The 26,331-nt window shown below is 39.2% G+C and overlaps 2 protein-coding genes across 5 annotated transcripts; both read right to left on the bottom strand.

The window, feature by feature from the left end:
• Positions 1-4,187: 4,187 nt before the first annotated feature.
• On the bottom strand, positions 4,188-10,043 carry rbp1.1 (retinol binding protein 1, cellular, tandem duplicate 1). Of its 2 annotated transcripts, XM_047367024.1 has the most exons (5): positions 9,787-9,997; positions 9,440-9,618; positions 9,143-9,224; positions 7,022-7,123; positions 4,188-4,744 (listed from the first exon to the last, which is right to left on the bottom strand). In XM_047367024.1, exons 1-4 carry the CDS (start codon positions 9,857-9,859, stop codon positions 7,068-7,070), a joined length of 390 nt encoding a protein of 129 aa, XP_047222980.1. In that variant the 5' UTR covers positions 9,860-9,997; the 3' UTR covers positions 4,188-4,744; positions 7,022-7,067. The 2 variants fall into 2 exon arrangements, with proteins under 2 accessions (XP_047222980.1, XP_047222981.1); XM_047367025.1 differs by lacking the exon at positions 9,143-9,224 and having other exon boundaries at positions 9,787-10,043.
• A 1,957-nt stretch (positions 10,044-12,000) lies between these two features.
• Positions 12,001-25,293, bottom strand: nmnat3 (nicotinamide nucleotide adenylyltransferase 3). 3 transcript variants are annotated; one of them, XM_047367023.1, is made up of 6 exons: positions 25,221-25,289; positions 24,608-24,804; positions 23,374-23,523; positions 19,615-19,798; positions 16,274-16,359; positions 12,001-14,521 (listed from the first exon to the last, which is right to left on the bottom strand). In XM_047367023.1, the coding sequence occupies exons 3-6, from the start codon at positions 23,483-23,485 to the stop codon at positions 14,106-14,108; spliced, it is 798 nt and encodes a 265-aa protein (XP_047222979.1). In that variant the 5' UTR covers positions 23,486-23,523; positions 24,608-24,804; positions 25,221-25,289; the 3' UTR covers positions 12,001-14,105. The 3 variants fall into 3 exon arrangements, with proteins under 3 accessions (XP_047222979.1, XP_047222977.1, XP_047222978.1); XM_047367021.1 differs by having other exon boundaries at positions 24,653-24,804; XM_047367022.1 differs by lacking the exon at positions 24,608-24,804 and having other exon boundaries at positions 25,221-25,293.
• Positions 25,294-26,331: the final 1,038 nt, after the last annotated feature.

Genomic DNA, 26,331 nt, shown 5'->3' with positions numbered 1-26,331 from the left:
ATATATGGAAAAGAACTTTAAGGCCAACTGAAAGTATGGTGGAAGATCTTTTTGTCATAAACTCTTGGAAAAAAACCTTGAGATTTTAAACAAAAATCTGATGGCCTCTGACTGAAAACGGAAAAGGTATGTTGTTGGCTCTTTCAACAGGATAATAATCCAGAATGTAAGGCTGAAACAAAACTAACCTTCTTCAATGGCCATCTTGGACCTACAGCTTATAAAAAACTTGGATAAGGAGAGTGCATAAATAAAAACCTATGTCTCTAGTCAAAGATGCCTCTCAATTTATACACAATGGATTAAGGTCCAACCTTGTGGTTTGCTAAAGGGGAAGAATAGGAGCTAGCTTTTATTTATTTATTTAGTTATGTGCCTAAATATACTCAAAGGAAAGGTTCAAATTTTCCATATTTTGCAATTAAAGATTAATTTAGGTTATGAGATTCTACCCGTCTGTACCAGGGTTGGCAGAAATCATGCACTTATACACCTTTTTTTACGTAATGTTGTATAAGATTTTCTGGTTCAGTTCAGGGTCAACTAATTATGGCTCAATAATTCTGCAAGAAACATTTTAGGACACAGGAAATTCTTTGTTTGCTGGACAAGCTGCTTAAGGACATGTTTGCTGATTAAAAGTATAAGCACCTTTACTCAACTTTCTTGTCCAAAAGTTGTTTTTGTTTTTATTTAGCCGGTACATAAATGCCATAAACTCTTATTTAAGATTAAAATTTGGAAGCTTTGCACTGTTCAAAAATTGAAGTAGAAGGGATAGGAAATATTCAAAGGGAAAGATAATAGCAACAAAAGGGGGCTTAAAGTTAGAGAGCTGAGTATGTGACATTTATCCCAACAACCTACAAATTTAGAAAGAGTGTTTTATGGAGGCTAGATTTAAATGTGCTCCTCTGGCGTCAGACTCTGTTTTGACCAAAGCCTAAGACCATAATTTTTTCATTATCCTAAAGAACAAGAAGGAGAAATCAATGACCCCCTGGGGAACCATAAATATACAGACCCCACAGGTCAAAGCTTAACTACAAGAGAGCCAGCATGAAACTACAGGGGGCAGAGCAGCAAAAGCAGCAAAGAATGAGCAAGGGAGTCTGGCATAGACCTCTAAAATTAGTGTTGGAAACACAAACAATGAACTTAGAGGCCAACTCATTTGGAGCACGGTGTTGCCAGAGCTGTTGCCTCCATTTGCATAATCTGCATGTGTAGCTGGGGAGACATCTTCTGACAACTACTTACTTCAATGTCGGATTGAGGAAATCAAGGTACAAGGTAGAACTTTAAGCAATCAGCAGCGTAATACTGTAATGAATTTTTAATACCAATATTACAGTAGTTATATTCATGAATAGATCATTCTTCCCTAAACTCTACTCCGCCTTCTTTTATTTCTATTTATAAAGTTCTGAGTGTTGAGGAAATACCTAGATTCAATGAGCTCTCTGAACCTTTTATGTGCCTTCTGGACCCAATTTCCACTCAGTGATTTTATCATGTTTGTCCATGTTTTGAGAAACATGGCATGCATTTTCATTATTAGCGATGTGTTACCAAGTGCTGCAAATGGATTAAAATTGCACACCACCTTTCTAGCCATGCCAACCACTCAAAGCATTTTACACTAGCGCCAAATTCCCCCAGTTGAACTCACAATGCTGATCCGTTTAAATGCTTTGCCCACATTTGACATGTGGCAGAGGAGAATGCTGGATTTGAACCTACAACTTCCCAATTCATAGACAACCAGTTAGCTCACTAGTTGTAAGACAGTGATGATGGATTTTCATGGATCTTTATGGAAATCACACGACCAGGGAATGAACAATGACACAATTTACAATAGAAGTAAGTAAAAAAGGGGAACTGCATTTGACATAATTATGGTTATTGATTACAGGTGTTCTTAAGAGTGATTACTTTTATTTGTTATTTAGTGTCAACAAATGACAATTGAGATTAAATGGTTTATATCCAAAACTGAAATAAAAATTAACCTAAGATGAAAAATAATTCAGATCTAACAATCCTTGAGATTTGACACTAAATGGCCATTTAAGTATTTCATGTTTATCATTGACAGATGCATCATTTTCTGAAGGAATTATGTTTTGTCAGATTCATATTTATCGAGAAAAGCACTCTAAGGGAGCAGACCTCCGCCAAGGCCATTGCTTGTCAGCTGCTGACAGTGTGACGAACCATGTGGGAATTCCAAGTTGTCGCACCATTATCTCGCAATGATAACTAATCCTTCAAAACAGTCCGGGATCCAGATGGTGCTCTGCATCACCACCAAAGTCTAATAATCTGTTCCTTGTCCTTGTCTGAAAATGTCATCCAGATTTGTTCATAGGTTTTTGAGATATTTTGCAAACAGATGGAGAGACAGACAAATGCTGATAAAAACATAACCTTCTTGGTGGAGGTAATAACATACTCCAAGTATCTATGATGGAAAATCATGGTGATACATGATACACAACATTAATAAAACTTACAGTAGTTAAATCAATGGTGTTGAACATCAGCCTTTACTAAACTGCCAAAAATAATGACAACCTGACTGAATACATATATATATATATATATATATGTATATATATATATATACATATATATATACGCTAGATGTTCAAAATAAACAGCAGCATCCTTTGGCTCTCTGTCACTATGTGTGCTTCCAAATCTAGTATCCTTTCTCCTTTCTTATTTTATTTCTCTGCCTTTTTCTTTCTTTTTCTCTATACCAAGCAACTTCCTTTTTGCCTCAATGCCTCATTGTGGGCCTCAATGATTTATGGCCACCGCCTTCAGATATTTTATCTTCTTCTTGGGTTTTTCCTTCCTACTGGTTGTTTGGTTTCCTTTTAAACTCAGTTGACTGCCCTTAATTTTTCATTCTCTGTTTTTTCTCCCCGGTTTATCTAGTCAGTGTCAGCTGGTATGCATACAAGTTTTTATAAAGATGTCATTGAAACTGGCTGCTGTGTTTTTTCACAGCAAAAACTGTGGTCACATAGCAAATAAAGATGAAACATGCTGGAAATGTGCCTTACAAAACTTCCATACTCAGCTGACCTTTTTCATCGTACAAACACAAACTTTACAGAATTTTATTGGGACTTTACAGAAAGTAGCACATAATTCAGTATGCCATCGCTACATGATATTCCAGGTTAAAAAAAGTGGTCTACATTTATGCGAATGCATCTTACTCTCATATTCCTGAATAAAATCCAGTGCAATCAACTGCCATCAAAATCACCTAACAGGCGAGAGAGCCAACTTCTATGTAATTAAATGTAGCTGTTCAATGAAGGGGTTTGTTAGAGAACATTAGTAAACAAAAACCATCAGGATGAGCAAGGAATGCAACAGAAAGGACAGAGATGGAGTAGTGGAGAAGCTTAAAGCAGTGATGGATTATAAAAGAATATCCAAAGCGTTTGAGTGGAGCACTGTTCAAGCAGATGTAGTTAAAGAATAACTGCATCTAAACCTTTAATTTTGAAACAGTTAGCCAAGCGCAGCAGGAAGAGGGAAAACAACTTAAGATAATAACTTTGAAAATGAAAGGTGACAGTACCTTCAGTGTTATAAAAAAGGAAAAAAGAAAATGTCTGGCATCAACCAATAAAAGTCATCTTTACAGGCCTAAAGTTTAAGGTTAAAGGTTAGTCCACCCTGAACAAACCATCCCTACGGTGAACAATGGTGAGGGTAGCGTAAACTGTAGGGGTGCCCTATGGCAATCCTCGCCACAAACTAATAATGCATATTATTCGTATATTATTGGTTTTCTTCATTTTCACTTGCCCAAGAGGAGTTCAGTTGTTTTACTAAATTCTTTTTAATATGGATTTTTTTATAAATACAAGAATGATGTTGAAAACTTTAAATCAAATACATGAAACAAAAGTAAATTCCAAACCCATGTTCCGCATGCGAGCACAAATGTCATCTCATAACCATTTCCTGTTCAAAGATGATAATTAGCTTTTTAACATGCGAGGTCAGACTGATCTTACCAATATCACATCTGTGATAAAAACTGAAAGAGAAAAAAATACAGAAAGGCTATTTTCTATTTACATTTTATTTTCTGATTATGCCAAATTAGGGACCATGACACAGGGTTTCCAGACACAGAAACTGACACGTGAAACTGTGGAGACCTCCTTCATTTATTGATTAATTCCTGTTAATATCAGTGGTACATTTTCAATAGATTTGACAGAAATACATACTGTGCAGCCATCTTATCTGATGCTTATTCTGGGGACTAATTAAATTGGACAAAGAAATCCAGAGCACTCAGGTCAACTCAGATGTCATCAGCTTCTATCGAGAACATTTTCGTAAAGAACTACCTTATTTTAGCATTCCACTAAGCCATTTTTCAGTCTGTCTCAACATTCAGATCAGTTACAGCTGCAGCTAGCAGCTCATCTAAACCTGCTTATCAAAGCACCTGCCCTGACACAATAATACAGCATTGCTTCATGCCTACCTGCCCTGATAACTAAGGCAACAGTTCATATTAAATCTAAAATTTTGTTGCTGTAAAAACAATGTGCTTAACAGGATAGTGGCAGGATGAAAGTATGCTGGATGTGGTGTAGTAAGGTGCATCTGGTGTGTCTCTCTGAGCTTGTTTCTGTAGGAACTCTCTTTAGGTTTTCTTGAAAACTTGCTTGCAAACAGCACCTTTAGCTCTCAGCTCCTGCAGAAGGAAGAAAACAAATTCTCAGTATTTATACATTTACCTGCAGAAAACAGTGCTTCCCACTGACAATGTCAGTTTATTGGGAATTTCGCAATAATTTTATCACTGACGGACACCAACCCCCATGCTTTTGCAATGGTGCAGTAGATGCACTATTGATAAAAGTTAGAAGTTTAAACAGCACCCTAATCATAAAAAAACAGTCAGTCAGTCATTTTCTACCGCTTCTTCCATAGTGGGTCACGGGGAAGCTGGTGCCTATCTCCAGCAGTCTATGGGTGGGAGGCGGACCCTGGACAGGTCAGCAGTCCATCGCAGGGCAACACACAAAACAACCATGCACACACTCATTCATTCACTTAAAGGCAATTTAGAGTTACCAATTAACCTAACAGGCATGTCTTTGGACTGTGGGAGGAAGCCGGAGTCATAAAGAAACATTAAACCATAAATAATATACGGTATTCTTTAGTCTAATATGCTTACACATAGAGTGACTAATAACTGCACACACCCTTGTTAAAATCCCAGGTTTTTTGATGTAAATATATGAGACTATTATAAATAATTAAAAAACTTTTCCGACATATAATGTATGTCCTCTATGTCCTGTACAACTCAACATAAAAACAAATTTATTAGTATTTGTAAAAAAAAAAAAAACTTTAAAAGATGCACAGCTTTCAAGTAATCTTTTTGAAGCACATTCTGATTTGATTTCAGCATAAAATCTTGTGTTCACACAGGGTTTACAAAGAATATGAAGGATATCGTTGCACAAATGTATCAGTCAGGAGAGGAGTACAAAAAGTTCCACAGCCTTATTTACATGCCAGGTAACAATGATGGCAGTCGTCAACAATTGGAGAAAAGCTGAGTACAACAGTGACATTACTGGACAAAACTGTTTAAAACTTATTGAAAAGACAAGATAGAAACTGGTCAGAAAGGCTGCCAGAAGGGCCGACAGCATTGCTTAAGCAGATGCAAGAATTTACGACAAGGACCTATTGTGTTTTACATATTCTTCATATGTCTAGACTGAAGAACAGGGCTGCGAGACAGAAGCATTTTCTTGCAAAGAGAAACAAACACTGGCTAAAGTCTTTGAAAAGCATTATGATCTATGGTTGTGTTCTTTCAGATGGGTCTGGGTTTTATCAAGGTGGATGAAATTATGAACAGTTCCAATATCAGTCAGTTTTGATATAAAACCTAAAGGTTTCTGCTAGAAAGCTGAACGTAAAAAAAACAATTTTATTTTTTCAACATCACAGTGAGTATGCATCCAAACTAAACAATGAGTTAATGACAGAATAATTCAAGTTTTAGGAGGATCTTTCTGAAAACTAATCTGGCTTTTAATAGGTTTGCTAATAAATGAAATGGTTTACTTGTTTGTTATGTGTGACAATGCAATGTCTGCATAGAATTTCCGCAACAGAACAAACTGTATTTTTGTTCCTTATTTTTTTGTTGTTGTTGTAATTATAGACTTTTCTATCAAAAAAGAACTTTCCTTTCTTTTTTGTAAAAGGTGTATGTTTGACCTATGATCTCTAACCAAATAGCAACAAAATCGGCAATCTTTAACTGTAAACTGTAGGCTGTGTTTGACCCATAACAGCGCACACAAACAAATGTTGCCGTTATTCTGAGCCACACTTTCACTTAGTTAAATAAAAAAAATTGAATTAAAAAATAAATCCTGCCCACTTCCTGGTTTCAGTTTGTTCTAACAAACATTTTCAACCACCAGAGGTCCCCATTGCCCTGAAATCATCCGCTCTTCAAACTGTTGGGAGAAATCCTCTAATGCCTAATTTCATGGCTGCTGATAGAAAACATCTGCTGGCATCACTTAAACCAGATAATTTGGGAGATTAGTTTTACTTTGCTTTGATTGCAGTAATCACACTGAAGAAAATCTGATATTGTTGAACTAATAAAAATGGTAATGCGCTTGTCATTACCTGTGATTACTTTGAATTGATATTTTAAAAACTGCACAAACACATCAGAATATTCAGAATGTCTTATGCATACATAATTTGATTTATCTTATTGTAATGCAGTTTAAGCCACATATTTTCAGAAGTGATTGCCCCTGCATCCACACAGACATCATAAAAATGCTTGGCTAATTCAAACTGGGGGTCACACATGAAGAGATATATGCGTTTCAAATACTGTGCCGAGAGCCAATCTGGATCTGGATTAAAGTGTCTAAATTGCTTAGATTAATATTCATGCCAAGAGCTGCTGTTTTCTCACCAGATGAAGCTCATCACCCTCCACCCATTGGGTCCAGCCTCTTCCTTCAATCTCTCCCTTTTGAACACACACCAGTTTGTCTCCCTCCCAGTTGATGGTGGTCTGTGGGAAGCCACAGAGGGAGGGGGATAAATAAAATAAAAATAAAAAAGAAACATGAATAACTAATGTAACATTTTAAAAGGACCAATAAAAATGTTAAATAATTGAATAAAAATAATAAAATAATAAAACAAAAATACAGATATCTGCATAGGCAAAAAACTGCCTAAAAGTTCAAATTGTGGCAGCTTTAAAAGTTGAAGAATAGAAACATATCTATTAGAAATCTGAAATAAAAATACAACATGTAAAGGACCTTACAGGTCCTTCTCAAAAAATTAGCATATTGTGATAAAGTTCATTATTTTCTATAATGTAATGATGAAAATTTAATATTCATATATTTTAGATTCATTGCACACTAACTGAAATATTTCAAGTCTTTTATTGTCTTAATATGGATGATTTTGGCATACAGCTCATGAAAACCCAAAATTCCTATCTCACAAAATTAGCATATTTCATCCGACCAATAAAAGAAAAGTGTTTTTAATACAAAAAACGTCAACCTTCAAATAATCATGTACAGTTATGCACTCAATACTTGGTCGGGAATCCTTTGGCAGAAATGACTGCTTCAATGCGGCGTGGCATGGAGGCAATCAGCCTGTGGCACTGCTGAGGTCTTATGGAGGCCCAGGATGCTTCGATAGCGGCCTTTAGCTCATCCAGAGTGTTGGGTCTTGAGTCTCTCAACGTTCTCTTCACAATATCTCACAGATTCTCTATGGGGTTCAGGTCAGGAGAGTTGGCAGGCCAATTGAGCACAGTGATACCATGGTCAGTAAACCATTTACCAGTGGTTTTGGCACTGTGAGCAGGTGCCAGGTCGTGCTGAAAAATGAAATCTTCATCTCCATAAAGCTTTTCAGCAGATGGAAGCATGAAGTGCTCCAACATCTCCTGATAGCTAGCTGCATTGACCCTGCCCTTGATAAAACACAGTGGACCAACACCAGCAGTTGACACGGCACCCCAGACCATCACTGACTGTGGGTACTTGACACTGGACTTCTGGCATTTTGGCATTTCCTTCTCACCAGTCTTCCTCCAGACTCTGGCACCTTGATTTCCGAATGACATGTAGAATTTGCTTTCATCCGAAAAAAGTACTTTGGACCACTGAGCAACAGTCCAGTGCTGCTTCTCTGTAGCCCAGGTCTGGGGAATGCGGCACCTGTAGCCCATTTCCTGCACACGCCTGTGCACGGTGGCTCTGGATGTTTCTACTCCAGACTCAGTCCACTGCTTCCGCAGGTCCCCCAAGGTCTGGAATCGGCCCTTCTCCACAATCTTCCTCAGGGTCCGGTCACCTCTTCTCGTTGTGCAGCGTTTTCTGCCACACTTTTTCCTTCCCACAGACTTCCCACTGAGGTGCCTTGATACAGCACTCTGGGAACAGCCTATTCGTTCAGAAATTTCTTTCTGTGTCTTACCCTCTTGCTTGAGGGTGTCAATAGTGGCCTTCTGGACAGCAGTCAGGTCGGCAGTCTTACCCATGATTGGGGTTTTGAGTGATGAACCAGGCTGGGAGTTTTAAAGGCCTCAGGAATCTTTTGCAGGTGTTTAGAGTTAACTCGTTGATTCAGATGATTAGGTTCATAGCTCGTTTAGAGACCCTTTTAATGATATGCTAATTTTGTGAGATAGGAATTTTGGGTTTTCATGAGCTGTATGCCAAAATCATCCGTATTAAGACAATAAAAGACCTGAAATATTTCAGTTAGTGTGCAATGAATCTAAAATATATGAATGTTAAATTTTCATCATGACATTATGGAAAATAATGAACTTTATCACAATATGCTAATTTTTTTAGAAGGACCTGTATATGAATTTGCATTAAACCGGCTCCTAAATCAAACACCGTTCTTCCTTGTTCCCATTTTCCAATAATTCCCACACACGTGACTGTATTGAACATCTATCAATAAACAAACCCCCCTTTCAATTGGATAACAGCTAATCGTTGATCCTATTCAGCATTCAGACACACAGTCTAGTTAAATGAGTCTTAACTCTGCCTGTTCCAGGACTTTTCCTGCAGTGCCTGCCATTGGTCTTCATTATGCCCAGTCACAAAGAAGACTGCTAAAAAAGTCTGTGGAGAAAGTTTTGGAGAGGGAGGAAAAAATGTGTAAAAAATGACCAGCTCTCACCACACCATCTGTTCATTAAACTGCAGTCTGAAGGGGGCTCCTGCTAAATCAGGCCACAGATTTCTGCCCCCAGTGGGTTCGCGCAACAGGCATCCAGATTTTAAGCATTGCAACCTGGCTATGATGCACTACTGGTGCTCCATATAAATCCACTCACCATGCATTTTCTGTCATCGACTCCTAAGAGATCCTCCTCAAACTCTTTGCCCACGTAGAAGTCCATGTTGTAGTTCTTGAAGGTACTGAGGGTCTTGATGATCAAGTGGTCCCCGTCGTGAACGATGTCCTTGTCAGGCTTCAGTAAAAGAGCAATTTTTCTGATGGCAACATTTACATCTGCAATGCATGCTTTGGTTCAAAAACGGCCCTCTAATACATTACAACATTTTGGAAAGCAACAACGTGGATTTTTTTTTAAAGACAATTAATTTAACTGTATGATAATGATCTGCTTAACCAGGAAGTTAATTTGCGGTCTAAATAATCGGCCTTCTCCGAACTCACCGAGAGCCTTCATGTACTCTTCAAAGTTTTCATTGGAAATCATTTTCCAGTATCCGTTCATATCAACAGGCATTTCTCTGCGGCTCTTCAGTAAAACCGGTCGGGGAGATCTGCGGTGCTGTGGACGGCCGCTGGCGAGGACCGTGAAGGAAACGCTGCTAAAAGTCCCGATTTGAACCACAGTCGCTCTAATCCGATTAACAGCCGAGTCTAATTTTTTTAATTGAAATGATCGTTCGCACCTCCCTCCTCGCCTCCGTCCGGTAATCCGCGTAATGTCTCAATCCCCTCTGCATAATATACAGCACTGAGGGGACCCTGAAGAATGCAGATAAAATATCTAATGCAAAAAAAAAAAATAAAAATGTATGTGCTTTACGCTAATACATATTTGCAGATCAGAATAAAATACACCCTGATTTTACATGCAGTTTCATTTATAGTAGATTTGATCTGCCATCTTATCTGCGGCCTGATTTCATGAAGATTTTACGCAAATTTACTCTTAAATCAAACTGCTGGGCAAATAAAATAAGAATCTCATGTTCCCAGAGGTCTGTTACAGCCCCTTACAACAGCATCATACCCCTTTTCACATTACAACCACACACTTCAGTGTGTTGTTGTCAGGTTGAACAATGAAAGACCAACGCAGATTAGTGCAGGATTCTGAAGTTGAAGGAAATGGAATCAAGGTTTTAACTCTTTCTTTCATTTGTTACTTTTGTTGTTACAAATAAATCAATCTGTTTTTCTTCCACGATTTACCTGTATTTAGCTCCCCCACTGCATGATGCTGCCACTACCATGTTTTACTGTGGGAATGGTCTGTTCAGAGGGATGTGCAGGGTTAGTTTTTGGCCACACCAAGCGTTTTAAATACGGGCCAGAAACTTCTGTTTTGGTTTTATCAAAGCCTTTCGCAGATAGCCTGAAAGTACTTTTCCATACTAATATGAGCGGAACACCTTGTTTTACATTTTTACTGTGTGCCATATTTTGCAGATCATCTAGTTTTCTTTCCGCCAGGGCTTTTTTTCTTTACACCACTCTTCTATAATGGTCAGATTTTGAAAGGACATGCTCACTAGTATGTACTAATTTGTATTGGCCTGTCTCATAAAATCCTTTAAAAAATCTGACAGTTGTTATTGTAACAATAGAAAATGAGGACAAGTTCAAGGGATGAAAACCTTTGCATAGTACTGTGCAAATGACTTGCAGGCTAGAGAAAGGAACATTGACAGCACAGCTAAATCACCTGAGCTTTAAGTGAGCTAAATTAAACCATTACATGTGGCACAAAAGGCCTGTCACAAATAACTCAATTAATTTGATAATCTTTCTTTTGAGCCTGCTCAGTTGCAGCCAAAAACATAACTACACACACATCCACACACACAGGGAAAATCCTCATCTTTTCAGAGAATGCCATCCAGCATCAGCAGTGTGGCAGCAATGTCAGCCATGGGCCTTGGTGAGAAAACACCTCCTGTAGCTGAGCAACTGTCAGGATTACTTCAAATCCTTCTGTGAAAATATTATCGGCCTCCCAGACACAAAGTGAGGAGGATAATGGGGAGACTGAATGGGTCCAGAATGCATTGCTGTTTGGAAGGAGCTGCAGAGAATAGACACCAACACTGGAATTCGAAGGAGAAAAGGGACAGAAGACAGTTCTGCAAACAACATACTGGTGGCCTGCTGCTAACCTGGAAAAGAATACATACTTATGTCTTTTCTGCATTTTAGGACCACAAGCAACACTAACAGACAAATATTGCTTTTCAACCTTATAACCATTTAGTTTTGAGAAAGAAAATAATTTTTACTGGTAGATCACTTTGAAATATAACATTTTTAAATGCTAAATCTGTTAGGGGTGTGGCGCAGGGGTACAGCGTGCGACCCATGTACGTCGACCTTCGACCTTAATGCAGTCTATTGCAGGGTCGAGTCCCGACCCATTTTCGTCCTCCACCCTCTTTCCTCTCAACTCACTTTTGAAAAAACATGAAAAATAAAGGCCACTAGTGCCTAAAAATAATAATGTTAAATAAACTCTTTCATGGGAATGATGAATAAATATACAGGGAGAAAAACAAATGGCTAGACCAGTGGTTGTGGATCCTTGTATAATACTCAGTAAATACTAATGTCTCCAAGTACTGCCAGAGGTTTCTGGCTGTTTCAACTGTAATGCAACAAGACTTGGACGTTTTCATTTAGTTTTTAATCAGAAGTCTAAATGTTCCAGCTGAAAAATACACAAGTTGAAATTCTAAACAGGAAAGTCGGAGGCTTTTTATTAACCAGGACTGCAAAATCCAATATGGCTGCTGCGTGTTTATAATAGCTGCAGCAATGAAGTACTTTTATGCACTTCTGATAATTTGTGCCTCAGTAAAGTTTCAAGCTTATTAATTCACAACAGGAACAACGTATAACGATAAACATTTGCTAAATAAATGTGAATAAATAAGAGATTCATTTTCATCATTTGTCCTTTGGACAGGTCAATGGTCACTCATAAACATGAACAAACGAAATAATAAAACAACAATAATTTCAACATCATATTTATGCAGTGTTGTGATTGCAGCTTTGGTTTTCCAAGTAATTACCAGATAACCTAAGAGTGGAAGCTTGCACATTTTATTCAGTATTTATAAATGGGATAGTGCTATATCCCCAGGAGCGTGCTCTAATTTACCAGTTTAGGTTCTGTTTTACAAACCCTTGCATTGGCAGTGGGGCTAGAACATAAAAGTTCTTCTACATTAGCCAAGAATCACTGTTTAATAGTATTTTCCCAGTTTTCCCAGTACATATTTCTTCAAAATGTGACAGTAATGTATGTTTGGGTTTTCAGCTAGGACTTTCAGAGTGTGTTTTCTATGGTTTTGCTATGGGCTCTAAGGCTGTTGTTACATTTGTAAGTCAAATGTAAAATGATTAGCACAATAAAATATAAACTTGCTGACTCAAAAGTTAGATTGTTTCAAATGAATCTAAAGTTAGACAGATAAAGCCTCTTTCTGTTTACAGTTAAATATCTGTTCTACCTCTGCAACTGAACATGATTTTTAGTTTTGCAAAGAAATACACTCATGAGTCTGTATTGCAAATGGTAGCTTGCAGTGTGTCACCAAGTTCAACTGGCGTATCTCACTGGTTTTCCAACTTCTAACTGAAGCATGGTGGATTTGGGTTTGGTATCATTCTCAGTAGCAACTAGCACTTTTTTTTGGTTCACTTGTTTCAGTTTTTATTGGAAGTTCTCAAAATTGCTTTGATAAGCATCTATGACACAACATTTATTTCCATTATAGAGATAGATATATTTTTCATTGAGCTCTTGTAGAGAGGATGGGGGTCAGACTGCTGCACAATTTGAGCCTGATGAATCCTGATATTGTCACCTTGGAAGATGACCGTGTCATCAGGGAAGAAGACTGAAGGAATAACCCAGTCATTCAGTATGTCCAGGTAGTCAGCCAACCTCATTCTTTGGGCTCATAGTGTTGCAGAACCTAGACCTGACCAACTCCAACAACCCCAGATAACAGCACTAGCCCCGGAGGCCTGTACTGTAAGCACTAAGCATTATGGGGGCATCACTTCATGCTCTTCAACAATGAGGAGCTGCTCACCGCATCAGTTAGGGTGCAATAACTTGTTGCTACCTGAAACGTAATCGCCCATGCACTAATTACCCAATGAGAGCCTCTTGCCTGTTTGATTTGTTAAATCCAGCTAGTCACCTTTTTGTTGGAAAGGCAATTTACTGGAGGATGCATGTTCTCTCCATGCATGTGTTGGTTTTCTCTGGGTACTATGGCTTCCTTTCTCAAACTTGCCCTTAGGTATGAGTGTGTGTGTGTGTGTGCTTGGCTGTCTGTCCTGTGTCTCCCTGTGATGGACTGGTGAGTTGTCCAGGGTGTACCCTAATTTGGAACTCTATATTTTAAATGTTGCCACTGAATCACAACTCTATTAGAACAATTTGACATTTTGTTATATATATATATATATATATATATATATATATATATAAAGATTTTATTCCATTTAATGGAAGAACAGTGAAAGGAAATCACAAATCCTTGGGACCACAAATCCTTAAAAAAATTAAGTGACCATGAAGATAAGTTTTTGCAGCATATTAGCATGCATCAAAAGAAACTGGGATATTTCAGATGATTTGATTCAGTCAACTGTGGTTATTGCAGACATTTTCACATTGTGCAAACCTGCTCCCCATTAAACTCCAGTAGAAGTAAACAGATCCTTCAGCAGAAGGAGTATAATTTGGTTTATCAGTCATCCAGACTCTTTATTGGCTGATGTGCTTGCTTCATAAGCGGTCTCAGCACCGTGCCCTCGTTTCTCCTCTCGCTGTCCTCTGTGTATAGGTTGTGCTGGTGAATATACTCTATCATAGAGTCTGGGATAAGGTATTTCACGCTCAGACCCCGTCTCAGGGCCCGCCGGACCTCTGTTGCGCTTGTCTCGTTCCTTACCCACTCCCTCACGAGGAAAATGTTTTGCCTGTGGCGGAAGAGGGTGTCTGACTCGTGCACCGCTCGCTCGGGCTGCAGACTCCCTCGACTGACGCAGATGAGGCCAAAATGCCTGACTAACTCCTCCACGTGGTCTTCCAGCCACAGGCCCGGGATCTTGAAGGTGGAAAGGAAATCAGCTCCACACAGCAGTTTTAGCTGGGGGGATGGACCTGAGAGGAGAGGTGAACAATATAATACCTTACAGTATGAAACAAACTAGCTTGGTGAATATTGTGAAGCTTCCTATAGTTGATGCCGAATCTGATTCATTCTACACAAATACATGTGCCACACAGTAATTTGATGAAGGAGTTAATTTGATTACAACAGAATGCCTCTCATCTCAGACCTCTTAAGACCCTGTTTCCATCCTTTCATGGTAATCCATTAGTCATCTGTACAGTTTTTTTCATTATAATCCTGTAGATAGCTGTGGATTCCTACAAATGACTTCTACGCAAGCGTTGTTTGGTAAATTCACATTGGTTTCCTTGGTCTTTTTCTGAGCCATTAGGATGGCAATGATGGCGAATTCTCAAATCTTTTCTACTTTAGAAAATATGTAAAAGGAAATGTATCATAAAACTGCATGACTGACAGCTCATGCTGGTTTGGATTCTTTCTTCGGCAAATGATAACACACAGCTGAAACTCAAACGTTTTTTACAAGTTTTAGAGATTAGATACTAAGAAAGGTGAAGGAAAAAGAAAATAACAGCAACTGATTATTGTAGGAATATGATTTAATTTAAAACAGTATATCTGTGTTGAAACTCACGAAATGCAAAGCAGAATAGGACAAAGAGTGAAGTTTTTTTATTATTATCAGAACTTACTTGTTTCCTGACCCACTACAGTTTATATTCTTGACAGTGTTCCCAAATCCAGTTCTTGAAACTGCACAATTTTTTTTTTGCTTTCATCAACACACAATGACAAAATACTCTGAATATTGCACTTTGTAACAATATTTGGTGCATCGACTCCCATCCATTATCTTTAAGATGCCTGTTTACAGGAGTCCTGTGTTACAAAAAGACTTAGACATAGAGACTGATATACAAACCATGATGTCAAGAGATTAACATGTTGAGATGAAATTTTCTTAAAACACAGATCTAAATGTTTGGAAAAAGCAAACCTATTGTTTCAGTACAATTATTAAGCGGTGAAATCCAATGTAAAGTAGTGTTTCTTACAAACATGTGCCACGATCATTGGTAATAAGTACTCTTTTTATCAGTCTTCTACAAGATTTAGATTTAGTTTTGAGATAGAAGATGGAGGGCTGATTCTGTGCCCAATTAACCATTTCTGGGTTGACTTGGCAGTTTGATTTATATTTTTAAAGCACCTACACCTAGTGCCACACCTTAACAACTGGTTGGCTTCTTGTAACATCTAATGAATGTCATAAAGACTTAGTGACACCCAAGATGCTAGTCTTGCTCTCAGGAGTATTTATCTTGCTTCTCCTCTTGCTCACTGTGTGTGTTGGCAGGATAAATGTGGGTCCTCATCCAGTCTAGTGACCAGAGGCTAAATGAAATTTACCACAGTATGTAAACCCCAGAAAAATGGAAAGTCATGATCTCCTAATTAGAAGTTTGTAGAAACTTTGATCAATTAAAAAAAAAAGTAAGTATAAATTTAAAAAAAAACTATTACTTCCATTTATTTTGAGGGCATTATTAGTGGTTTCAATAACTATGCCACCAATGACTTGGTTAAAAACAACTGTTTCTGGGTTTGACAGAGGCACAGGGGGTAGAGGGCGCGACCCAGCTGTCATGGGTTTGAGTCCATTGGACTGACCTTTAAGCATGACCCGTGGAATCTGATAAATTTCATTTTTTACAGCTAAAGCCAAATGTTGAAAGGCATTTATTTAGACATGTTCCCAATGATTTAATGAGTCTTACTTGAGGGGAGAGCAGAGTTTCCACTGGGTTTACTGTGCATTCCTGTGCTCTGCTCATATTCTTCCAAAATCCGCCCATAATGATACCTAATGAGAAGAAAAGAAATTAAAATACCATTTACTAGCACAGGAACTTGCTAGGATTAATGAAAAAGTAGATTAGCTTTGATAAGCGCACATGCAGCGCAAACACAGCGTATAGACCAGCAGTTGGTAGCGGAGTGTGGGGTCCACTCATGATGGGACTTGCGAAAAGTGGGAAACAGGGACAAAAAGCCTGGTGCAATCAGCCAGAAGGATGATGGTGAAAATGAATAATACAACTAGATTCTTCTAGCGAAGGTCCAGAGACATAAGGTGCTGTGTAAAGTATCTCCCCCCATTCTGTCTTCCTTTCTTTGCTTTATTGTCACACTTGAACCTTTCAGAGTATTAAATACATTTTAATATCAGACAAAGACAACCTGACCAAATACAAAATTAAGTAAAAAAAAAATCTGTCCGAACCAACCTGCCCTAATGTAATTGCCCCCTAAACCCAATAAATGGTTGCGTCACCCTTGGCAGCAACATCTGCTGTCATGCGTTTGGGAAAAGGACTCGTTTACATTATTGTAAGGAAGCACAATCTTCTTTGCAGAATTGTTTTAATTCTGTTGCATATAAAGAGTTGTTAAGGACAACCATCCTGTGTAAGTTCATACCACAGCATCTCAATCAGATGTATGTCCTTGATGTACTCTTGGTAGTAAATCCCATAGGATGCCCACTCCTTGGAAGGTTCACCACTGTTCCACTTTTCTCCGTTTGTAAATAATGGCTCTTACTGTAATTAACTAGAGTCCCAAAGCCTTAGAAAGTGTTTGTCACCCTTTCCTGACTGACAAATGACAGTAGCATTCATTGTTAATTACCTGTTCGTGAATTTATTTAGATCAGAGCAAAATGTGTTGTTTATCGTGACATTTTGGCCTACTTCATGTGCTTATATGGGTCCCTTTTAATGGATTTCTTAATTCTACAGATCTGGCAGCAATTAGACCTGGGTGTGGTTAGTGGATAGCTTTTCCCCCACATAAGTGAAATCTTCATGGGAATAAAGAGCCCCATCTGAAAAAGAAAGACTGCTTAAACATCCAAGATAACCAATTTAGTAGTTTTGAAGGTGCTTTTTTCCTCTTATGGCTTCATACAGACCTTTGCCTCTGTACTCTACCTATTTATTCAATGAATTTTACAGCCTGCGACCTTGTTTTCACCCCATTAGAAATCAAGTTCAGTCTAGCGGCCATTCAGACAAAAAACATGCAATTTAGGATCAGTGAAAGTAGTGAAAAATCTCCTGAAGCTCTCGTGGTAAAGGGCTAGTAGTACCTCCCTGAAAAACCACATTAGAATTGCTGTAAAACTATAACAGCTGCTTCTAAATTAAAATGTGACTTAAAATATGTGATCAAACGGAGAATATACTTGAATGAATTATATGTTTCTGTTTAAATACTGTCTCATATACAAGGACTTGCACATGAGCGCTGCCCTGTAAAATCATTATTAAACCAAGGGTTTGACCACACAATTCATTATATTTTATCTGCATTTATGTACTACACCATAACAAGGTTACTGTGAATTGTATAAAATTTTTTAATAATAAAGCTAAAAAAAGCTTGAACAGCAAGTCTTTCGGGGAATTTCTTTCTATTCTATTTATATCTTTACCAGCTTTCTCCAGCTAGAACCTGAATAATTTGTCCATTCCCTAATGGAAGATAGTTCAAGCTCAGTTAAACTGGATGTAGACTTTGTGTGAACAATAGTTTCCAAGTCTTGCCACAGATTCTCACATAGATTTAGGTCTGGACTTTGAATTGATCATTCTAACACAGTCATATGTTTGATCTAAACCAATCCTTCGTAGCTCTGCCTGTACGTTTAGGGCCATTGTCCTGCTGGAAGGTTATTCTCCTATAATCCCAAGATGTTTGCAACCTTTAACAGATTTTCCTCTAAGTCTGTATTTAACTCCAATTAACTTCACATCTTCACATAAAATACCAGCTAAAAATATCGAGGTTTGTGGTTGTAATAGGACAAAATCTGAAAACACACACCACATTTTTCAGTTTCTCTCCAATATGAAGCCACTAATGAAGCTACGGCTGCCATGAACTCTGTAATCTCAGTCTACCCTTCCAGCAGAAAGCACTTCTGGACCAGTGCTTCTGTAGCGTTTGTGTAGCTGCTCTGTCATCTCAGTCCTCTGTTGGTCCCGGCAGATGGCCGCTCATGGAGGGTTAACTTCCAGAGAAGGGTTTCTCTGGAAGTTGACTCTGTATTCACAACGTACTTACAATATTAAGTAAAAACCATCTATTTTGTTTCAGCAGATTTTGTTTCCTAGTTCACCTTTCCTTCATGGGCTCTCTTGAAAGAACAAATATACACTAACAGTCAAAAGTTTGGACACCCCTTTCCATTCAATGGCTTGACTTTATTTGTATTCCTACCTCTGGGAACTCCTTCTAGACTGTTGGAAAACCATTTCTAGGTGATTACCTCATGAAGCTCATTCAGGGAATGCCAGGAGTGTGCAAAGCAGTGATAAAAGCAAAGGACAGCTTTTAGAGGAATCTAAAATATACCTTTGATTCATAGTTTTGAAGTCTTCACTATGTACAATATCTACTATGTGGGAAGTAATAAAAATAAGCAAAAGAAATTAAGTGACAAAGATGTGTCTAAACATTTGACTGGTACTGTATGTTTCTTTTGGCTCCAGCCTCTGAGTTACGTTTTCTCTGATGCCCGTCAGTTTGCCTTGTCCTCAGTTACCCTCATCCTGTCCCCAGTAACGCATGTTCCCTGGAACTCATTTACTTACTTTTATCCACTCACCTCATTATCCCCAGCAGTACTTAAGCTCCTCTCTTTCTGATAGATACATGTTGCTGTTAACTTTAGTATTTCTTTTCTTTTTTAGTTGATGCATAGCCCATTTTGGTTTCAACTGAAGCCAGTTCAGTGCATTATTTCATTTCTTTACTTTTATTGTATAAAATTCAGTTTGTTCTTATTACCCTTTGCTGCAATGCTTCTAATTTTTGCTTCTTTATATCTCTTTCAATTATCCATCCAGCTGCCTCCTGCTGTTTAATTCTACATTTGAATAATGTACCTACACTGTATCGTGACAGTATAAACTTTAGCCTTGAAGCTCATCCTGTTATTAATCACTGCAGAGCATGTTATATCCACAGCAAATTGCACTTTTTACGTCTCAGCCTGGGAAGCCTGTTTTTCAAACATGGCAACTTTAAACCTCACAGTAAATGTGTTTTATACCTCATGGTGACCACCGTCTCCGTCCAGTCTGGCTGCTGGCTCTCCCATTCATCAACTGTGACCCATTTAGAGCTCTGAAGGGCCAGCTTTGCCATAGAAATGCGATGCTTTGCAGGGACCAGACCTTGCTTTCCATATCCGTCACTCACTGGAGACACAATGCCCCCCACCACCTTGTACTGGCCTGAGGAGAGAGATTATTAAAGATGTTTTTCCAGGTCAAGACAGTCAATAAAGAAAAAGAACATTATTCATGGAGATTACGAGGTGGCATCCTGAATATTTCATCAGATCTGACATTTAAATACGACTTGCTTTCATTATAACTGCCACGTTTTAATCAGAAATATATATGTGAATGCTGTCAAGGGTTATTTTCCAGCACAAGCAGATTACACAATAAATGAATTTTCTGGAGATGACTCTTGAATGGCGGTAACAGAACTCAAACATATTTTGTTTTATTTGTTCATTATGCCATACTTTGCACGGGTTCTTGGTAAGATCATTGTTAATCTGTGGTGTTAGGTTTTGACATGTGGAAACTTTAAGCCATTAAGTTGGCTTCAGTGCGCTGCCTTGACCATCCTTATCCTTGAGAACAGTTGTTTATACACAGTTTTGTAGCTACCAAATATGTAAAGCACTCCAGCAGATTGGAGTCGAAACACTGCTGGGGCATTGTTTCAAGGATCATACTCGTACTTGTCATCTTCCGCTTATCCGGGACCGAGTCGCGGGGGCAGCAGACTCAGCAGAGACGCCCAGACGTCCCTCTCTCCAGACACCTCCTCCAGCTCCTCCGGGTGGAGCCCAAGGCGTTCCCAGGCCAGCCGAGAGACATAGTCCCTCCAGCGTGTCCTGGGTCGTCCCCTGGGCCTCCTCCCGGTGGGACGTGCCTGGAACACCTTCCGAGGAAGGCGTCCAGGAGGCATCCGGTATAGATGCCCGAGCCACCTCAACTGGCTCCTCTCGATGTGGAGGAGCAGCGGCTCTACTCCGAGCCCCTCCCGGATGGCCGAGCTCCTCACCCTATCTCTAAGGGAGTGCCCGGCCACCCTACAGAGGAAGCTCATTTCAGCCGCTTATATCCGAGATCTCGTTCTTTCGGTCATGACCCAAAGTTCATGGCCATAGGTGAGGGTAGGAACGTAGACCGACCAGTAAATTGAGAGCTTTGCTTTTCAGCTCAGCTCTCTCTTCACCACAACGGACCGGCACAGCGCCCCCATTACTGCGATCCGTCTGTCGATCTCCTGCTCCATTCTTCCCTCACTCGTGAACAAGACCCCGAGATACTTGAACTCCTCCACTTGAGGCAGGAACTCCCCTTCAACCTGAAGAGGACAAGCCACCCTTTTCCGGTTGAGAACCATGGCCTCTGACTTGGAGGAGCTGATCTTCATCCCAGCCGCTTCACACTCGGCTGCGAACCGCCACAGCGCATACTGTAGGTCTTGGCTAGAGGGGGCCAGCAGGACCACGTCATCTGCAAAAAGAAGAGACGAAATCCACTGGTCCCCAAACCAGACCCCTTCTGGCCCTTGGCTGCGTCTGGAAATCCTGTCCATAAAAGTTATGAACAGGACCGGTGATAAAGGGCAGCCCTGCCGGAGTCCAACATGCACTGGGAACAGGTCCGACTTGGTGCCGGCAATGCGGACCAAACTCCTGCTCCGCTCGTACAGGGACTGGATGGCCCCTAATAAAGGGCCCCCGATTCCATACTCCTGGAGCACCCCCCACAGGGCATCACGAGGGACACAGTCGAATGCTTTCTCCAGGTCCACAAAACACATGTGGACCGGTTGGGCAAACTCCCATGAACCCTCGAGCACCCTGCAGAGATTTTGTAGTCATCATGAGGGGTTCTTGAACCTCTTTGTCTGACCCGTCACCTAGAGCCTGTTTGCCATGGGAGACCCTACCAGGGGCATTTAAGCCCCAGACAACATAGCCTCTAGGATAATTCGAGCACTCAAACCCCTCCACCACGTTAAGGTGGCGGTTCAAGGAGGGGTGTTTCAAGGATGCTGGGGAAAAACTGTGCATGGCCATAATCATAGTCATAATTTGTCATAATCAGAGTCATAAACCGTAACTGCATGGTGGCGCAGTTGGTAGCACTGTTGCCTTGCAGCAAAACGGTCCTGGGTTCGATTCCCGGCCTGGGGTCTTTCTGCATGGAGTTTGCATGTTCTCCCCGTGCATGCGTGGGTTCTCACTGGGTACTCCGGCTTCCTCCCACAGTCCAAAGACATACCAGTTAGGTTAATTGGTAACTCTAAATTGCCCTTAGGTGAATGAATGAGTGTGTGCATGGTTGTTTGTGTGTTGCCCTGCGATAGACTGGCGACCTGTCCAGGGTGTACCCTGCCTCTCGCCCATAGACTGCTGGAGATAGGCACCATCTTCCCCGTGACCCACTATGGAATAAGTGGTAGAAAATGACTGACTGACAGAGTCATAATTTGCCTTGACTGTGCTGTTAGATTGCAGTTCTAAACACACCATCTGGATGTTTGCAGATGCTCTCTATGTCAAAAGCCAAAGAATTTTGCGACAGTTGTATGTTTTTTATTACACTTCAAAAACAGCAACGTGCCCTGCAAACCCACTGCGTAGTTTGCTCAGTTTACCAGCAAAATGTGCACTTAGGAACACAGCGGGGCGGCCGGGTTTGCCAGGTCCTTGCTCCATCTGAATATCTCAGCTTCTGTGCAATTCAATTGAGATTCTGTGGAAAGACTTGAAAATTGATGCTGTCCATCCAGTCAGACTGCGCTTGAGCTATTTTGTAAAAAAGGGGTCAATCTATATATGCGTCAAGCTGGTAGACACAAACGTCTTGAAGTTGTAACTGACAGGTGGTGAAAGGTGGTTCTACAAAGTTTTGACTAACGGGGACTGAATACAACTACATCCCTCACTTTTCAGGTTTTTATTGATTCCTGATTCAATCAATTAATCAATCAGTCTTTATTAACAAGGACATTTTTATACACAAGGGCAAAACAAAAGTAGAAAAAACCGGAGCAAACGGGAGTGTTTGTTAACTTCTCTAATGAACCTCTGAGGCCTTGCTACACCTGCTGTATTTACTAATTTATTAAGTTACACACAGGTAGACCCTGTTTACTAAGTGGGAGACTTCTGAATGCAAGGAGCTGAGTGCATATGCATGGCATACTTTTTCTTTCCTTCGCAAAAACCTTTGCAAACTATATATCATTTTCCTTCCAGTTCATAATTATCCACTACTTTATGTTGGGTCTTAATGACATAAACTCTACACAAAATGGGGTGTGAATACTTTTTAAGGCACTGTATGGAGAGATGCCTTTCTGTAAGATCTGAAGTGCTTCTTGCCAGCTTGTGGGAAGCAGAAGATTTGGACCAGTTACTTGAGGTACAGAACATAACCTTAAACCATAAATCAGTTTATATTATTCTTATTTACCAATTTCTTTGCCTTGTTTCATTTTTCTCAACCCTTTTAGAAACTATTGTTGCTTCACCTCATTTGGTGTATTTAGCAGAGAAAGAGGTTTAGGTTTAAACAACTTTAGATAACTATTTTGGACAGAATAATAAGCACTGTCTGAAAAGTTCTGCTGAGCTGCACACGTCTAAATCACATTACAGTTATTTGATCAATGTCAATCTAATGATCTAGGTCCTCTGACGCTAAGAGGATATCTTTAAAGCCAAACAAAAACACATTTAGCAGACATTACGTCTGTTATGTTCGGATCTGACCTGTGCTTTGCATGTGGTCCCTGGCCAGCTCAAACAGCCTCATGTGCTGATTGGTGATTGGATTAAAAGAGCCACAGGCTAATAAAACAAGTGGAACACGGCATGGGGCCATCGTGGTCGAATCTCTCACACTGTGGGCCTCAAAGTAACCTGAGAGGAAAGCAGAAGAAGGCGTTAAGTAAATATTGTCAATAAATCTGAGAGCAAGTAAAAAAAATTTCCAACAACATAAGTTATAGTCAAAGAGAATACATACAATGTTTCTATGTAGATACTGCACCTATGATAATTTGATTCTCTGGTCATTTTGAAGCAGGATCTCAAGCATTCAGACAGAAAAATAAATAAATATCTCCAGAAGAGGGCCTCTATCTTTATAAAAATAACTTTCAGCAAAAACAAACAGACTTAGAAAATAAACTAGATGCAGTCTTTAGAGGTACAGAGCTGTGTCTCTGTTTTTGCTTTATTTTTCACTTAAATGTTTCAGATCATCCAACGAGTTTTAAGATCAGATAAAGATACCCTGAGTAAATAAATAAAAAACTGTTTTCAAATGATGATTTGGATCATTTAAATAAAAACACTCTAGAAACCAACCTGTGAAAAAACATCATCCTAATAGAACCTGTGAGACAACATGAAGCAGGGTAAAAGATCTCAAAAAGCAAAGTGATCATTCAAGAAAGGGTTAGAACGCCAAATAAAGGCGTTGGGGCTTGTGTGATTATATGAGACTCATTATTCATAAATGGAAGAGTGCTGGACCTTCCCTTCACAGAAGTAGCCAACCAACCAGAAGGACCCTAAGAATCGAACGGTGATGGTCTGGGGCTACTTTGATAATTCAGAAAACCTGGATGACATGGTGTAATTCATAAAACTATGAAATCTGTTCTCTACCTCACAATTAACCCCTTAGTTGTCAAAACTGGGGTCAACATTAAAAAGGAATTTCATTATTAACTTTTCTTGTTCACTTTTTTCAAATAAATATACTAAATATTAGGTCTTAAAACAATGTAAAGGAAATACATCCAAGGAAGGACAAAATGTGCAAATAAAATATAAATAAATGAATTCCTTAACATGAGAAAAAAAAGGTAGTGTTAAATGTTAAAACGGACCCATCAAGTGTGTGTCACACTTTATTTAAAAGCTTTATGTGTTTTAAAAGTATTTTAATGTTTAGAGGGTGAAAGCGAGGTAGAGGAGACAAGTCGACAGCATCTACCTAACCCTTGGCAGCAGAGAGGAAGATGAAGTGCTCTTCACTAACTTTGGAAACTTTCCACTGGACCTCTACACTCGTCTTCCAATCGGGATCCTTAATTTCTGAAACGAGGACTCTGGACCAACGATAAACACTTCTTTCCATAGCCGTGTAAGACGCTCAGGATCTTTGTCTCTGGTTCAGGACTAGCCTAACACCTGAAATATGACATTTGTAGACCATGATCTGGATAAGTCTGTGCACGATGGCTCCTGAAGCACTGAAGATCTGTACAGCGCTTTCAATAAAATATACATAACATTTACAAATTTGTTTTCTAGAGCAAAAATATCATGTATACACAATGAAAGGTTATTACGTACAACCACGCCATACAGTCGTCCTTACTGAGATTTATTTAACATAATTATAAAGTAATAAAAATAAAACAAAACCCTCTGAGAAACAGCGGTTTGACATTGAGCTGACAGTAAACATTAACTAGCTTAGCTGTCCGAACACTGCGCTACGTGGCATTGCGAGATTTTAAACACTGTAAGAATAAAATACAGAAGTATTTTATATGTCAACCCACACATCACATCATAGCAAAAAGCCTTCATCCGTTTATTACCTTCACTTTTCACATTTGGTCGGCGTGTTACAATTATTCAACTCCCCTGCTTTGTGAGGTGAATGATTGAAGGTTCCGCTGCTTAAAACAGGTGAAAGTGCGACCCCTTGTGGCGAAAGGTTAAACAAGAACTAAATTAAGGAACTGTCCAGGGTTTTGAAGTGTGATGTTGCCATAAACTACTCTATACTCACTGTAGAAGACAATTTTTAGGTTGGAAATAGTTTTCTGAACATTTTTACCCCATAAACTAAACATATTCCCGTTGTTTTAAATTAACCTTTGCTACAGTGTAGAATTAATGTGTGTGACATTTTAAGTTTGTGCATCCTCAGAGAATTATCTGTAGGTGTAGGAAATGCACCATTTGGAAGAATTAAAGTGTTTATAATATTATTTTGTGTCGCCACCACTCCCAGCAAAGCAAATACACAGACTTCAGTAGATTCAGCTGTTATTCTTTGCATTAATGTAAGTATTGTTGTGTATGAATAGTGTATGATTTTTCTCTTAAAATAATAAGAATAATAATATTTGACCTTTACTTCTATTCTATCTATTCTATCTTTGTATCTGCTGCTGTGTTTATGCTCTGCATCTCTGTTATCCACTTAAATCACTTGAGGTCTTCTCCTCTCTCTAATCCTCAGAATGCACACCTATATTCAGTAGAAGAAGCATAGGGGAATTACTGCAGAGCACACACCCATCTGAGAAAAGCAGTGATTCTGCTACAGGGGGAAATTTAGCACTGGATGTTTTTTGAGGGGGAGTAAAGCTGCGGTGATCAGAGAGTCTTGTTTGGAATAAACAGCTGAAAAATATCAAATCATGCTGGTTCTGATGCAACAAATTACAGAGAAAAAATGTCCCGTAAAGCAATAATCAGAAACACTTGAAATCAACAATGAATGATGACATAAGTGGGTGTAAGACATGTATAAATGCAGACAGCATTTTCCACCTTTAATATTACCTAATTTTGGTACAATTCAACTGAAAACAATCTGTCAAGGTGAAAAATATAAAATGCAGAAGTGTTTACACTAAAACCTGAAAATAATACTTTGTTGTAACAAATTTCTGTCTTTTTTAATGTACCCCCCGGCAT

The sequence above is a fragment of the Girardinichthys multiradiatus genome, chromosome 6 (genome assembly GCF_021462225.1).
Source record: "Girardinichthys multiradiatus isolate DD_20200921_A chromosome 6, DD_fGirMul_XY1, whole genome shotgun sequence".
In the NCBI taxonomy this organism is placed as follows: Eukaryota; Metazoa; Chordata; class Actinopteri; order Cyprinodontiformes; family Goodeidae; genus Girardinichthys; species Girardinichthys multiradiatus.
The sequence above is the reverse complement of the archived record's forward strand: the minus strand, read 5'-3'. Positions and strand labels throughout refer to the sequence as shown.